The sequence below is a fragment of the Sminthopsis crassicaudata genome, chromosome 1 (genome assembly GCF_048593235.1).
Source record: "Sminthopsis crassicaudata isolate SCR6 chromosome 1, ASM4859323v1, whole genome shotgun sequence".
In the NCBI taxonomy this organism is placed as follows: Eukaryota; Metazoa; Chordata; class Mammalia; order Dasyuromorphia; family Dasyuridae; genus Sminthopsis; species Sminthopsis crassicaudata.
In genome coordinates, this window is record NC_133617.1 from 713,092,981 (window position 1) to 713,110,815 (window position 17,835).

At 35.7% G+C, this 17,835-nt stretch overlaps 1 protein-coding gene across 1 annotated transcript in view; it reads right to left on the reverse strand.

The window, feature by feature from the left end:
* Positions 1-378: 378 nt before the first annotated feature.
* Positions 379-17,835, reverse strand: part of LRRN1 (leucine rich repeat neuronal 1) — a 43,585-nt gene continuing 26,128 nt past the window's right edge. Inside the window, exon 3 of the mRNA XM_074284056.1 lies at positions 379-3,624. Coding sequence (XP_074140157.1) covers positions 1,200-3,350 — 2,151 coding nt within the window. The 5' untranslated portion in view covers positions 3,351-3,624 and the 3' untranslated portion in view covers positions 379-1,199. The remainder of the gene's footprint in view (positions 3,625-17,835) is intronic.

Consider the following 17,835-nt stretch of genomic DNA (forward strand, 5'->3'; position numbering starts at 1 on the left):
CTGCTAGTAAAAATAGCTAAGAAACCTACACAGTTTGCAGTGTGTGTGCGTTTATTTTTATGTGTGTGTATGTATGTGATCTCACTTGAGCCTCCCAATAATGTTGTGAGGTAGGTGCTATTATCATTATTCCTGGGGGGGGAGGGTCACAAAACTAGTAAGTCTTTGAGGTTTTGAGGATTTGAACTTGAGTTTCCCTGAATCCAAGTTCATTAGTGCTTTATCAATCATGTCAAAGTAATAACCCATTCTTAGAAATCACATTGGTGGGTAGGTGGAGGAAGTTTCCCAACAGAAAATCACAGCTCCTTGGCCTATTCACAAAAGGCATCCCTAGTGCAACTCGCAATATTTAAAAAGGATCCATTACTGCAACTGTTCTAAAAAAAATCAGAACAAAACTAATTTATTATAGTTCTGTCTTCATTATACACCACATGTTGGTGGATTAAACACAACAAAATTCTGATCTTTTTAAAAGTGTCTACTAAATATAATGAAAAGAATAAGATAACAATTAACATGTAGTTTGTTACATTAAAAAATTGATATACATATTTCTATTGCCTGTTAGCTTGACCTAAGCCTCTTAAACTATTACCCCAAAAAAAGAGAGAGAAAAAAGGCATTGTTCAAAGTCAAAACATTCAAGGTTCAGTTGATACAACATTACAGTACAGTCAACTAACATCATTCAACAAAGGCAGCAAGTCTAGTCTTGGCTTCTTGAGTGAAGAGTCTGTAGGCCAGACTTCTACAATGATTCAACACAGCCTCAAACTGCATGTTAGCTTTTTGCAGGACACTGTACTCTCTACTGATGGCTTCAGAAGAAGGGGGGGGTCATGCTGTCGGTAGAATCACAGGGGAACCCCGACCTTTCTTGAATAATTTTATTGAGCACTGTAGTTAGAACAGCATTATTAAGTTTAGCACAACAACTAAAACAAAATAAAATAATCATAATATAATAATAATAAAACCCAAACACATAGTGGAAGCTTGGAGAAGCCGCCAATTGTGTCAAACCATGGCGATACGCTATACTAAAAAATTTGGAAATATCCACCCGTCCTCACCACTCTGCCACAAACTAGCAAAGTCAAAAAATACAAAAGTCTTCAAACTTTGTTACTTTTGCAGAATAAAGCAAAAATGTCTTTGTGCTCCTTACTACCAGAAGCAAAATATCCACTGAGTTACCACATGTAATAGCTTCTGGATGTGTCAACTTGAGTTGGCTTGGTTTCTGCAGAACCATCTTTGTCTTTTTCACTGTCACCATCCCAAAGGTTAATTAGTGGAGGATACAGCTCATTCAAGGGAATTGAAGAGGTTTTTTGCATATATTTTTTTAATGAATGGTGGTAATTTTTCCTCTTAAACCTTTTGGCTACATAAACTGAAATGGAGGCCAGGCTAATAACTGCAAACATTGACCCCATGACTGCTGCCAGGGCAGTGCTAGTTTCCTGATCTGAAATGTCAAGTGCAAAAGCAGCATTCTTTGTGGTGACGTTAACACAAGATTTCTGAGTCTGTTGATGGATGTTGGATACTGTGAGACACACTTCATAATCAGTGGATGGCTGAAGGTGTGTTAAGTTGTATTCGTGAACATCAACAGGGACCCTGGCAGTATACGTGATATGGGGGTTATCGATCTTCATCGTGGCAGATGACCATTTTAAGTTTGAAGTCATGACATTGGAATTAACCTTCCAGGAGACTAAGATGGAATGAGATTCTGTCTGTTTGACGTAGATTTTCAGTACCTGAGTACCATCCAAAAGAGTTCCATTGACCCTTATAGTAGCTACTCGAGTATCTGCCCCTTCTATGTTTTGGGCAACACAAGTATATCTCCCTGAGTCTTCTATCTGTATACTAGTGATTTCCAAAGTGCCTTCATTGCTCAGCCTATACTTGTCTGAAAGAGTTTCCACTGTTATTTTATTTCCAAGTGGCGTCACCCAGTAAATTTCAGGCTCGGGTTCAGCCATGGCTCGACAATCTAGGAATAGCGTCATACCAATGTCCATGTTCAAATGATTTGGAAATGTGTCATGAGAAATCATAGGGAGGCACTGTTCACTTGAGTCCTGAATTAAAACTTCCTTCACCTGTTGCCCTCTATATTCAGGAGGCATGGCACAAAACATGGAGAGGGGCTCCATGAATCGGATATTGGTTTTGTTGGAATTAACCCAATGGATGACACAGTCACACCTCAGAGGATTGCTGTGAATGCTGATCTCACGCAGGTTAGGAAGAGATTCCACTGTCTTTTGGTAAACAGCATTCAAGGCATTGTTGTTGAGCATCAAGCTTTCAAGTGCAGGGACATTGCGAAAAGCTGAGCGATGAATGTAAGACAATTTGGGATTATTGGTGGCTTCAAGTTTTGTAAGCTCGGGCAGATTATCGAGCGCATAGCGATCCACTGATACCAGTTCCCCCATATTGTTGATGCCAAGTTCTTTTAACCTCAGCATATTTCTGAAGTCTCCTTCTTGGATTTTGTGAATTGGGTTTTTGTTGAGGTCTAGAAATTTCAAATTTGGAACTTTCTGAAGTGCAAGTTGAGGAACAGTGACCAATTTATTGTCATAAAAAGAAAGACTCTCAAGGCTGTCCAAGCCCACTAAGGCATTTCCAGGAATGTCAGTGAGATACATTCCTGCCAAAACCAAGCTGCGTAAATTTGAAAGGGGCTTAAAATTCATATCTAAGATGCCAATCACTGGATTTTCCCCAATCATCAGGATTTCCAGGTTGGGGGTTGAATCAAACCAGCGACTGTCTATCACTTTCAATTTATTGGAATTGAGGTGGAGCCTCAGGAGATTCTTTAGCCCTGAAAAGGCATTAGCAGAAATGCTACTGATCTGGTTATGGTTTATGTAGAGTTCTTGTAGATTGCTGAGGTCCTGCAGACAGTAATCAGTCATCTCCGTGATCTGATTTTCCTCCAGATGGAGGGTAGTGAGCTGGCTGAGATTAGCCAGTCCCACTTCCCGTATACTTGTGAAATTGTTTTGTGAAAAATCCAACTCTGTCAAGTTAAAAAGCTGTTGGAGCTCATCGGAGGTCTTGGCAATGTTGTTGCTCTGTAAGAGGAGAACTTGTGTGTCGCCTGAAAGATTGCTGGGAATTCTTGTTAAGCGAAGGTCATTGCAGTCCACTGTTGTGGCCTCTCTGTATGTGGATTGTGGAGTGAACCATGGCCTGATTTCACACACACAAAGTTGTGGACATTCATTACTCTGGATGGAAGACTCAGTTAATGAATTCACTAGCAATTCCAATACCAAATAGCAAGCTACTAAGGCAAAGCGAATCCTAGCCATGTTTGGTGGGAAGTTTAAGCCTCTACTTTCTTATAATTTAATAAAGTCGAAAGACTAGAAAGAGAGTTCCAGGATAGGAAGCACAAAACACAAACATTCAGGCAAAGTTTTAGTTATGATGTGTGAGATCTCCGGAGTCTGAAGGGTGATTTTCTGAGTTTTCAAAGGGCAGGAAGTGATTGGGAGTCTTTTAACAGCACTTCTCAATTCCAGGACTGGGCACAAAGCTCCACAGCATGAATTAGTTCAGCCAAATCAATGTCTGGAGACGTGCCTGAAAAGCAGATTAGGACAGATGTTATGTTCCTTCCACATGCTTTCTACATTACAGTCTTTTCTTCGTTTACTAAAAAGGCATAATCATTCTCAAATCTAATAATGGAATATTCTAAATCCATTTAAAGAAGCTAAACAAGATCGGAAATTGTAGGACACTCCACTAATGCACACCCCGTTTTACTGTATCCAAACTATTTTTAGATGTGTTCATCAGTGAAATTAGAACTCTTTGTACTATTTCTGGGGGAATTCATTAAAAAAAATAAACAAACAAACCATAACCCAAAACAACAACAAAGCCAGCAGAAAGATTTAGAAAAGGATGGAACTATCACTTTTTAAAAAGGATTGATGACCTCAGAAACTAAGAACTCAAATTATCTTAAGTGCCCCCAAAATTCAAATCTCATTTTTGATAAAAATCACTAAACTTTGGAATGCTTTTAAATTTATTTTTCTTGATTATTGTCTCCTGCAAAAAAAAATTGGTAATTATTATTTTTTCTTATTCATTTTTAAAAATATTTGAGTTTCAAATTCCCTACCCATTAAGAAGGCAAATAAAATAAGACCCATGTGAAATCATGAAAAATATATTTCTATATTAAATGCTTACATTTTAAAGTAACTTAATTGTATACACATTCTTCTCAGGAGTATGTAAGGTCCTTGAAGGTATTAACTTTGTCATTGCATCTCCAGTGCCTACCATGGATTCTAGCACAAATAAGCACTTAATAAATGCTTACTAAATTGAATTATTTACATTTTCAGCTCATCTTACCTTCCCAAAGGTTAAAATGCTATTGGTCTATTTAACTTTTATTTCGCTCTGTAACTACTGTGTTTATGAGTTTATGTATATGCATATTGATATACACATACACACACAGCTTCCAAATCATATGTTAGCTTTTGCAGGACATTGTTTAGTGATTCAGAGGGGAGGCCATGCTATTGGCAAAACTGATGTATGAATGTGTGCATGTGCATGTTTTTTATGTATATATATATATATATATATATATATATATATATATATATATATATATACATATATATATGTACATATATATATGTACATAATTCCATTAATCCATAAAAATATGTCTACTTACTTGAGTAATGCATTTTTAGTGTTAAACAAATAGTGATTGCTGGAAAAGTGTCAGAGGAGATCTACCCATACATTTCTTTTTAGCTTTTATATATCAGTTCTAATGGAATTATTTTGATGTCAGAAATGTATTTCTTAGGTGATAAAAGGAATGGCTGCACTGTTCTAGGTATTAATTTTAACAACCTATAAAAAGCTTTTAGAATTCAGGGTTTACCCAACTTTCCAGTGTTTGTAAATTCTATGTGGATGTATAACTGGAGTTACTTGTAAGAGCAGGTATATAACTAGAATGAAAAGCTTTCTAATATGTCATATTTCTCCTCCTCCAATCCCCTTTATCACCATTAAGCATTGCTGGAGTACATGAACTCCTGTGGATGGAAATTATGGTGGCTTTTACTTCATCCATGGGAATATAAAAAGGCATTTCCATTTAAATTTGAACAAGCCTAAGACTGAAAAAAAAATGCCACATGACCAAATTGAGTTCCTCTCATTCATTTCTGTCTTGATTGGGCATTGCCTAATTTCTGGCTGCTTTATACCTTTCCAAGTCAACAGTGGCAGTCTCTGGCTCAAGCATTTTTTATCATAGCCAATCTTTAATAGTTTTAAAGGGAAAATGTTTTTTAATAAGTCACTCACATACTATGTCCAAATCTGTTTTAGCCACGGGGAAGTTCAGATGTAACAATAAAATGAAAATACAACGAAATGAAAAAGTAACTTTTGATTGGTTTCCTACACCCCAGTCCACTTGAATGCTTGTGTTCCCTTTGAATAATAGCCTGTGCAACAGCATTTAAAACAGCATAGAAGAAGATGGCAAGTGACTAATAAAACATGAAACTTCATTTTCTTTTGCAAAACTGTACTGCTGTGCTTAGTCAGGAAATGGAATATTAAAAACTGCCACTTATAAAATATATATCTAAGTGAAGCTTTTCTAAAGTGAAGGTATATGTGTGTGTGTTTGTAGTAGACACAGCAAGAATGCTTATATTTATTTTATAAACATACAAAATAAGCTACTCTGCTGAATATCCAGAAAGAATGTTTCAAATTATAATTCTGAAAAATCAGCTAGATGAAGAAAAAGGAGATATATTTCATGTAGTATAGTAAGATTAGGGTTCTGTCCCTAAAAGAAATCCAAGATCAGTTTTAACTTAACCAAGTATTTACTAAGTACATGACATGAAAATACTTTGCTAGGCACCAGGAAAGGAAGAAATGAGGAAAAGGAGGGAAGGAGGGAAGGAAAGAAGAAGGAAAAAAAAAGGAATAAAAAGAGAGAGGAAAGGAGAAAAAGAGGAAGGGAGAAGGGAGAAAAGAAATAAGCATCAATTTACTCTATCATGTGGTGATCTAGTGCCTTACAAATATTATGTCCTTTGATCTACATAATAAGCCTGGGAGTAAGTGCTGTTATAATTATTAATATTTTACAGCTGAGAAAACCAAGGCAGACGGAGGATAAATAATCTGTCCATGGTCACTTAACTAAGAAATGACTAAAACTAGATGTGAACTCAGGTCCCCCTGACCCTAAGCCTAGTTGTATTTTTACTGTGACACCTAGCTGTTAGGGATATACCAAATTAAACAATAAAGCCCTTTTTTTCAGACAGTTTTTATGTGTAATTCTGCTGGCTATTTTGTGAAACTATCCTTACAAAACTTCTAACTAAATAAATATATTTAAATTTAATATGTAAAAATTTTAAATTTTATTTCTAGATAATATTTATTCATTATATATATATATATATATATACATATATATATATATATATATATATATATATATATATATATATATATATATATATATATATATATACACATCTCTCTTTTCCATCATTCTCCCTCTCATGGCTATCAAATACTACAGTGTTTTGTTCAATGAAATTCTCCCACTGAAAATACAGTACATAGTTTTACTAATCCCCAATATTACTGCTTTTATTTAATTATCGCTGAGGTCCATTTCTGTTTCCTTTCAGAGTTTTCATATGACAGGTACAAATAGCTATAAATTCACTGGGTTCCATAATTTCCACCACAGGTTTCTATTTCAACCTTACTTCAAAATACAGTAAATCTGTAGGCTGCTATTTTTGTCCATAACTGCAATACAATTTCACCTAATGTTGGGATACTGATAATATTATTAAGGAGAAAAACTAAGAAGTAAAAGTGTTATTCAGGTCATGTCCTGAATCCAAGAAGTCACACCTAGTAGGTTTTCAGCAAAAAATGCATTATCTATTTTTTTCCACGATGATCTAACAGTGAGACTTTTGGGAGCACCGTCCCCATTCCATCAAAAACAATATGATGTGAGATAATCATATTAAAATGTTTAGTTTACTTTATGAATTATGCACACCTATCGTTAAGAATCCACCTATGATGTCAGATCTGATCAATACCAATGTAATCTTGCCCTGCTCTCCTCTGTCCATCCTAGATCATACACATAAGCTGTTGCTTTGAAATAACAATGGATGTGCAGTAAGAGTACTTGAGCTCCAAGCTCCTCTCTATACTACTTGTTCCTTCCTGTGTCATAGCTACATGGTTCAGTGAATGGAGTGCCATATTTCGAGTCAAAAAGATTCACAATAACTGAGTTCAAATCTGACCACAGACATTTCCTAGCTATGTGAGTCTGGGTAAGTGGCTTAATACTGTTTGCCTCGGTTTCCTCATCTGTAGAATGAGCTGGGGAAGGAAATGTCAAACAACTTCAATATATTTGCCAAGAAAACCCCAAATGAGTATTTGAAAAGTTAGATATGAATAAAACTACTGAACAACCATCTTCCCATGTAATGGAACAAGTCATTTTACATTTCAGAGACCTGTAAAATTAAAGGGCTGGACTAGAAGATCTCCAATATCCCTTCTACTGAAATCTATGATTGAAATGCATTATGAAGACTTCATGAGAATAGAGAAAAAACACTTTATTAAATGTGTATTTGTCCACATGCAAAAATGCCCTTTAAACTGGTTCTTCCACCATTCTTATTTGTATACCATTACACACACACACACACACACACACACACACACACACTCATTAGAAGGTTTTCAAAGCAAACCTTGTATGATTTAAATTTTAAAAACTTATGATTGTAAGCATTTTAAACATGATCTTTTGATAGAGATCAAAATAAATATCCCTTCCACATTATGAGGGTTTGTAGAGCGGCCCCTCTACAACTTAGAATCCACATCAGATAGTTTGACCTTTTTTTGTCCCAGGGAGGAAGTATGAATTCATCTCTTTTTCCTTTATGGGTGTTTGCAATATCTTATTGCAAAATTTGATTTAAGAGTTTGGGTATAGGCGCTGTGTTGTCTCCTGGCCTTTCTGTGTTGTCTGTAGCTTCCATGAAACTAGTCCAAATTCCGATTTAATTTCTAATGCCTATCTGCAAATATTTTCTTACTGCAATGGGGAAAGTCATGATGTGAAATAGATAACAATTTGCAAATCTTGGAAACTCCATCCCATCAGTTTATATAATTTAGTCTTATCTCTGATCCTCTGACAAATGAAAAATAATTATTTGTAAAGGAAAAGGGCCAACTGTTATGGAATGTCAATATGTCAGTATTGAGAGGGAGCTTTTAGAGCAAAACAGATCAATCAATGAGTCAGTTAATAAATAAGCAATAATTAAGTACTCACCATACAAAAGATACTCTACTAAACACTGGGATTACATTGGTAAAAACACAAGAGTTCTTACCTGTTATGTGTCTTCCATTTTAATAGGGGAGACAACATGCAAATATCTAAATCCAGTCAAGATATATATAGTAAAAATGTCAGATTATATATGTTCACACATGAACAAAAGTTTGCCTTACAATATACCTGATAAATGGTTGTCCAACTTCTGCCTCTAAGGGAGAACTATGATACTATCTGCAGCAGCCCTTTCACTTGTAGGTGGCTATAAGCACTAGAAAATTTTTCTTTATCTCAAATATCAATTTACCTCTCTGAAATATTCACTTATTGCTCCTAGCTCTGTCTTTACGGGGGCTAAGTAGGTCCAACAGAGAGACAGGAGGAATCAGGGAATATGCCATTTCTTGTGTGTAGCTTTATTTGGTTTACACTTGGGAGATTTCTTTAAAGTTATTCATTTAGTTTACTTTCTCATCCCAGAGTGGTGTGAAAGATTTATTATGGCTTCTCTAAATCCCTAGGTTCCTTGAAACACCAGCTTACAAAGAGCGGGATATTGGGATTTACTTAGCTTTACTTTTGCATTCTGACTCTAAATCTTAACACATTTCCTGAAGAAAAACCCATTCCTTTAATGAGAATGCAGTCAAATTAGTCCAGCCTATATGAATTTCCAGAGGGCTAAACTACAGAGATTTTTGCCTACGAAGAATCTGAACTATAGGATGAAAAACCAAGATGATTTTTAAAGTAATCTCTCTAGAAGTTGTGATACCATAACAGTGTTACACTAATATCTCATTGGCATGTTGAGAGGATCCTGCGCAAAGCTTAGGTCCTAGCAGGTTCTACCTCATTGGAAATGCTCTGAGCATGGTCTTGCTGATGGCCTGTGATTGCTCCTGGAGGACCTGACTATGGAAGATTACAGAGGCTTAGACATCAGGAGCACCGGTCACTTACCACTAAAGTCTTTCACCTTTTGCATTTTGAAAATGATTTCATTTATATGAAAAAACTCCCATGTAGAAACTCTACCTACAGAGTTAAGAGATTTGAGTATAGGCAGGGAGAGATTAACTGGCTTATTATCACAAGTCTCCTTTGCCTTAAGGGAGGATTTTTTTTGCCCTGGACTCTGAAATCCAGCTTGTATTTACTATTCCATAGTACTTCTCATGGAATTGATGACTATACAAAATGACTATACATCATTCCTTGGCATTCTCCTTCTGTTTTCCTAGTGATAGTGGGATGTTGGAAAACAAGCAATAACAACAAAATGGGATCAAGGAAGCTTAAAATTATATGGTATTGAGATCACCTACAAACATGAATTTAATTATTGTAATCTGAATGTGAGATAACTTTGTAGTGACCAAGGAGCCATTATTGTACCAAAGAAGCCAAATCACATTCATTAAGACAAGAGTAACACAAAGAAAAATACCAGAGATTGTGAGTTCTTTGTTAACATACTTGGCAATAGGGTTTTTATGGAAGCATGCCATTAATTTACTTGACAAACATTTCTTAAGCAACTACTGTATGCATAACTTTGTTCTAGGCAGTAGGGTGTATACATATTAGAGATAAGGCAAACATTCTGACCTTATACAGCTTACAATCTAGGAGAGGGATAAGACATGAAATCCAAAATGCTTTCAGTGCACTGGAAGTATATAAATAAAGTTCTGAATGCCATTCTAGAACATCAGCACATTCTTCATGGAGGAGATGACATTTAAAAAGGATATTAAAAATAAGTGAAGTCAGTGTGGCAGAGTGGATAAAAAATTAGCTTTGAAGCCAGAAAAGTCTGAAATCCCCTCTGACATACTGATTGTGTGACTCTTGGGCAAATCACTTAACTTCTCCACGTTCTATGCATATTTCTAAGACTACAAGTAGTAAAGAAGATACCTTGGGAAGCAAAGTTCCCAATACCAATGAAATTATAGATTTAGTACCATCCATCCCCTATTAAAAGATGAGTAGAACTCAATAAAGAGAGAGAGGGAGGCTATTACAGGAATTAAAAAGGGTCTGGCAGAGGTCTGAAGCCATGAATGTGAATGCATATTCAGAGAATAGTACACTCAGTGGGAAACTAAATTATTTGTGAGGGTATAATGTGAGATAAAGCTTGAAAAATCTGGTAGTTTTAGACTGGGGAAGAATGGAGTGGCAGATTGAGGCATTTGTGTATTATTGAGTAGTCAAAATGGAGTTACTGAAGAATTTTGACACAGGTCTGTCGTTGGAAATATGCACGAAAATATATTTCTGGAAGTTTATAAAAGATGAATAGAACTGAGGAGAGTAGTGGGAAGCTTAGTTAGAAGTCTACTGGGATAATAAAAGTAGGTGATAATGAAGGTGTACAATAGGGTGCTTATGGTAAAAATAGATAGCCATGCTATGCTTAACTCTGATGTATTCTGAAAGAGGATAGAGTTAGAAACCATCCCCAGCGTTGAAGCCCTTATGGTAAACAAAGGCAAACTGAAACAAACCATTGAACTTGGAGAAACTTGACTTTGTACTGAGAATACTTGGGAGTCACCATTCATTCTTTACTCTTGTTCACAGCATCCCAGGACATTCTCTTTCCAATCAATTACCAAAATTTCTTTTATTCATCAACTTCTTTCCATTGATAACCACCATCCTGATTCAGTCTCCCTCTATCCCTTCTTCTTGAACTATTACAATAGATCCGATTGACCATCTATAAAGTTGCCAAATTTATATTTCTTAGCCAAAAGTCTGTCTTAGCTATTACCCTGTTCAAGAAATTGGGGTTAAGTGACTTGCCCAGGGTCACACAGCTAGAAAGTGACATGTCTGAGGCCAGATTTGAACTCAGATCCTCCTTACTTCAGGGCAGTGCTCTATCCACTGCACCACTTAGCTGCCCCCAACTCCCTATTATTTTGAGGATAAAATATGAACTTAAAGGAAAAAAAAAGGTTTCATTATCTGGCTACAAATGGTATTTCTAGATTGATTCTACATTACTCCCCTTTATTGATTATGTATTCCATTCATTATGGCCTACTAGCTATTGCTCATTTATGTCCTTTGTTTAAACTTTCTAGCTTTATGATTCTTGGCAAGTCCTTGGTTTTCTCATTTTTAAAAAGGGGAAAATAATAGCACCCACATTACATCATCACAGGGATGTTATAAAAAGCAAATGAGATAAAGTATTTTTAAATGCTAGTATTAATCTATCATTATCATCACAGTTGTGATTACTGTTCTCATCTATGTCTTCTTTTGATATTTGCATGTTACACCCTATTCCTGGCATTTCCCCCCTCCTCTCTTCTGTGTTTTGGAACAACCATCTCCCTGGGCTCATAGTTACCTCTTTCAAGAAGCCTTCCCTGGTTACCCAAGTTATAAGTAATCTCCCCATATTATTTTGTATCCATTTAAAAATTGTACTTATTGGTGCTCATGCTGGGCTTCCTTATCCTATCTACATCTAGCAGCATGTTTACATCCTTGCCTTTAGGTACTTAAATCCTCATGTAGCTCATTCACAGCAGGCACTTAATAATGTTTGTTGAATTGGGAGCTGAACTGAATTGGGAGAAAAAAAGGAGGGGGGCAAATAAGTGAGTAACAATTCACTGTGCTGCTATACAAGCTCACTGTGCTACCATACAAGCTTTCCCTGGATCCCAAAGAAATATTTATTCCCTATGGCAGAAATCTTAAAAAAAAAAATGTGTTGGGCTCTTATGTTAACCTTAACCATTTTCTAATTCTCACCTTTCTCTTGCTAATCACTTCTAGCAAATTACACTTCTGTTTCACCATTGTAAAAAGTTAAACCTGCCATTGTTTGGGTTAGTGATTGTAGTAAGAGATGACATACAAGAATAAGAGCTGTAATGGTCTCCGTGACGCATTTGAATAAAACAAAGTTTATATCCTACCCTTTCAAGGGCATAATGGAGACAGTGTGTGCTCATAGGCAAGTCCTAAAACTCCTTTGTATAATGAAATGTTCCTGAGAGTCTGTACTATTCATCAATAGGCAAAGCAGCATGGGAGAATGGACCAAACAAAAGAATGAGGACATGCAGGGAGGGGGGTGGGATACAGAATCCTAATTTTGGCTTGGCCACACAAAGCTTTCGGTGACCTTCACCAAACAATATAATTTGGTCCCTTTGTTTCTTTACTCTCTGATCTCAAAGCGATCTCAGGAGTCATCCACTTTGTTCTTCTTCCTACCCTCCAATGGCTTTCTAATCATCTCTAAAAGTAGCTGTACTTTTGGTGGTAAGGGTCTTTTTGTTGGGGGGAAAGAATAAAGAAGAGGAAATACCAGATTTGGGAATTTAAAACAATTCAATAAGTATTTGTCAAAGACTTACTATGTACCAGGGATTGGGCTAACCATTAAGAACAGAAAGACAAAATATACATGCCCTCAAGGAGCTTACATTCTATTGGAGAAAAGTCTCTCATCTTTCAATAATTCTTTAGTTTACATGCCATTGTGCAAAAGGATAATAGGACCATAAAATTTAATAAACATGGGTTTTAATGAATGTGAAGATTAGTTGATAATAAGGCTTAAAAGTCATGTGAGCCATTTAAGAAAATCTAGGTTTGAAAATTACAGTATATGTTCTTTAGGGTTAGAGGACCATACTATGCAGAAAATTTTCCCAGTGTGCATAAAATAATATTTCATTTTTATATGCATTTTTTCGGGAGCAATCCTGTTGTGTAAAAAGAGGTAGGCCTGGAGAGATGAAGGCAATATTGTGTAATAAGTTTTAAAGCAGGTTTTCATACAATTATGGGACAACAAAGTAGCTTCTTCTGGATATTTTTAAAGGACAAAGAGCATCACATCTATGGGACTGCATGACCAGAGCCTTGTCAGTGCAGTAGGTGAGATGATGACTCCATAGAGGGTGAGTGAAATGTGTTCACTTCTGGAAGAAGCAAAATGCTCAATGTGGATGAGCCCAGATCCAGGTGCAGTAATGGCTTCCTTGGGAGAAATGGGAAAGTGGCTGCTTTCCAAACTATGTCTAAAAGCCAGAGTTGCACAAAGGAAAAAATAGAGAGGGCAAGGTCAACGTGGTAATGGCGAAGTTCCAGGAAAGACCTCAGTCTGAAAACAAAAGTTAAAAAACAAACCAAAAATCCAAAACCATTGTAAGAATAAAAGTCAAATACTTAACAGGCTACATGGTGTGTTTGAAAGATCACTGGGAAGAGCCCTCTTTTTTTTACTTTCTGAAGGATAAAGTCAAGGTAATTTAAGAGAAGAGAGAATTTGGAATTCAAAAAGGCCTACAATAATCATCTAAATGCAATTTAATGAAATGGAAACAGGATAAATGCAAATTCTTATATTTGGGTTTTAAAAAATTGCACAAATCCAGGATGACTAAGATATGACTAGGCAACAGTTTACTTGGCTAACATCTGAGAGTTATTTTTTTAGTTTTAAATTTTAATTTTTAATTCATTTTGAACTTAAATACACAAAGACCAAAAAAGAGAGAGCATATCTATGTACACAGCATAACCTAAAAACAGGATTCACTATAAAATCTTAGTTTTACATTTCATAGTGTTTACTTTTTTTAAAAGAACTATATAATAAATACTATTTCTCACTTTCAAAGCTGACCTGAGGGTTGTTAATCAACCATAAGCTCAATAAAAAACCAACAATTCATGAGAGGTTAATAAAAATAACAGCAAAAAAAAAAAAAACATTAATGCTGATATAGTCGGGGGGGAGGGAGGAGAGTATGGAGAATATTGGGAAGTGATGGCAGTCAATCATAAGAATGTATGATTTGAAAATGGGAGAGATTCTATAAGTTTAACTCCTAAGTAATTTTATGGTTAAGGAAGTTGAGTCCCAGACAATTGAAAAGATTTTATAGAGTTATAACACAATCTATCCTACTTTCATCAGACCACATGTGGAATATCATTTCATTTGAAGAAACTAGGGATGTTTAATCTGACACCTTCATTCCAGAGATAATATGAGGATCAAATGAGATTATATACATATTATATGTGTATGTGTATTTATCAATATATAAATGCACACATACATACATATTTATAACACTGTGCAAAGCTTGAAATTATATTAAATCCAAGTTTTTATAATTCTATTTTAGAAGAAATTTCGTTTTTACTTATGAATTCAGCATGCATTTGAACATCATTTGAAGGCATTGTGCTGGGAATTTAAAGATGAAAAACACTAGTCTCCACCATTAAGAAGCCAAGAAGCTGTGGTAACCATGAGATTTCTTCTTCCAACAACATTATTCTTTGATTCCCTATTCTCTGACAGTATCAGTATTGCTCCTCAGACAACTCTTAAGACTAAATACACATTGTGATTTATTGATAAATTTTATATGCATGTCTTACCTCCCTAGCTAGATAATCAGTTCCTTAAGTGCAGGGATCATACATAAAATATATTTCTTTCCATTTCCCCATAGGCAATTCCTTCAAGGTGTTATGTTCAGAGTCATTGCTTACTGAATAGATATTAAATGAATAATTGGTGATTCTTGTCTTATAGGAGACAGGAGACTATGCACTTGCCATCTGGAGAGGACTGTATAATTGGTTAAATTTCAAGAATGCCCTTTAACCTAGACAGGAAGAATTTTCAATCTTTAAGTTGCTTTAGTTTGTGAGGAACTCATGATCTATTGAAGAATATAAGAATCCCCACAGGATTGAACTCAGTGGGTAGATCTTCACCCCTTTTCTGAGTGCTTAAAAATCACCAAAATACTATAGATTAAGTCCTGGGCATGAAATCAGAAGACTTTCCCATCTCAACTATTTTTCCTCATTTCTGAAATAGGGGAAATAATATTTTATTTAACTTTATTGTGATTTTTGAGATGAAATATTTTTGCAAACCTTAAAAATGTGAATTCTTAAAACTGCTTTGGACAGAATGTAGTATAGTATAGTGAACAGCATGAGTAGTCAGTGATTTCAATATACTTGTTTCCTGGGAGGAAAAAATATGGGGATGACTTGATGGCCTCTAAGATCTCCTTTATATAATCTTGTGTCTTAGAAACAGTTAAAATAGGTGCTTAATTTGACATGTATTTTATTTGACATTGACATCTCTAAGAAACTTGAATCCATTTAAATGTTCCTCATTTTCCTCATTTAAAATGGGATTATCCTCTATGAATTTGATATTCAGAGATATTGGAAAGAACTCAGAAGTGTACAACTTGAGTCCACTTTCTACACAAGGCTGTTCTAGATCCCTATTGGTGCTCTCTTCTTCCTAAAATTGCTCTGTTTTTTAATATTCCTTGTGGGTAGCATTCCTTCTGTGATACTTTCCCAATTTTTACTCAAATCAAAGGGTGATTTTTGAGTGAGGGATAATCAACATTGCCAAAAATTATATATATATATATATATATATATATATATATATATATATATATATATATATATATATATATATATATATATATATATATATATATATCCTGTGGATCTAGATTTCTATTAGTATATATCCTGAGCCCCCAGTGGTAGGATTCTCAATAATTAATCAGTACATGCAATTAGCTCATAACAAAGATAGTACATTAAAATGGCATGCAGTAGCTAAAAAAATGCTGCCCCATACTCTAGAGCACTCTTTCCTTCCTCTACCCCTCTTCCTGTACACACATATAGATACAAATATACCAAGCATCTATGGAAAGAGTGTAACAACCTGGAGTAGTACTATGATAGTGAGGTAAGTACACAATAAGGAAAACATGTAGTCAAGGCTACTTTCTTCTCAGCTGCTACCAGATGCAAGACCCTTTCTCAAAAGACAGCCTCCTCCCACTTGGTGCAAAGTTTCTGCTAGACAAGTTGCTTAGCTGGGCTCCCAAAGTCTGTTCCTTTTTGTTGCTCAATTCTAATTTTATCTTGAATCTGTAGACGGCTCTCCTTTCTTCCTAATTCCTCTCTCAAGTAATCCTCTCTATATCTGTGTGTGTGTGCGTGTGTGTGTGTGTGTGTGGTGTGTGTGTGTGCGTGCGTGCAAGTATTTTTCTTCAACTGTCTATGGATCTAATAACTGAATGATGTGTCTCCTACTGCTAGACACCACAACCCAAGTTGAGTAAATGATACAAAGATGACTAAATCACTTTCTTTCCAGCAAAACTGAAGAGCTGGTTCCTTTTCCCACTGCTAGCTCTCTCTGGGACACAGCTACTTAAAGACTTAAGGGATATAGCCAATTTGCAGTACAATCCATTCCATTGCCCCTTCTGACCTGGAGATATCCATGCATCTTTCTGAAAGGGATCGGTGGGTTTTAATCCTTTGTTGCCACATCATTCATGTTCAGATCAACTGACTGGGATGGTGAATGAAATTTTCTTTTCTCTCCATGAATTTTGCATTGATATGCTTACCTGGGTATATATTTCAATCTGCTCATTAGAATCTTAGATCATTAAGCCCAAGGAGTTTTTCATTTTTATCTCTAAGGACCTTTGTTGGTGGTTAAGAAATTGTTGAATTGAAAGTAAGTTTTGGTTGCTTTCTAGTGATGGAGTCTGATTGATCACCTTATTATCCTTTTTTGTCTAGTCATACATTCATGGTAAATATTAAGATAATCAATAATAAGGCATATCCAATACACAGGGTTGCTTTAAGTCTTAAATGGGATTTTGGCTACAAAAGTGCTTAGTAAACTTAAAAATGCTATCTAAATGTCTTATTGCTGTACATTTTAGATGCATGGGGCTGCTAACATTTCAGAGCAATAGGAAAGATCAGAGTGGTCTATTCATGTCTGGAAAGGAATTTGGACTTCATACCAATCAATCAAGTATTTATTGAGCACTTCTATTTGTCAGGGACTGGGGAATAAAATGAAAATGGTAAGTCACAGCTACTGCCTTTAAGGAAACTTGCATTCTAATGGGAGAGGGACATTCATTAATTTTTATAAGATCCAAACAAAACAGCTGTAAGATAAGCCTGGGGTAAGAAGAAGCAAAAGAAGCTGCACCTGGATAGGCTTCTCATAAACGATAGCATTTCAGCTGAATCTGAATATGATTCTGCTAGGTATAAGTAAATGGGGAGTCCATTTTAGCATGGGGGACTACCAGGGAAATGGAACAAGTAGACCCATTTGACTAGACAGTTGTAGAGTACCTGTAGTAATGTCTAATAAAGACCAGAAAGGTAGCTTTGGTGGAGAGCGTCAAAGGACAGAGGATTTGATTTTTGATTCTTGTATTTGATTCTTGAGCTGACAGAGATTTACTGGATTTTATTCAGGACATGGGAAGGATGATAATCTCAGA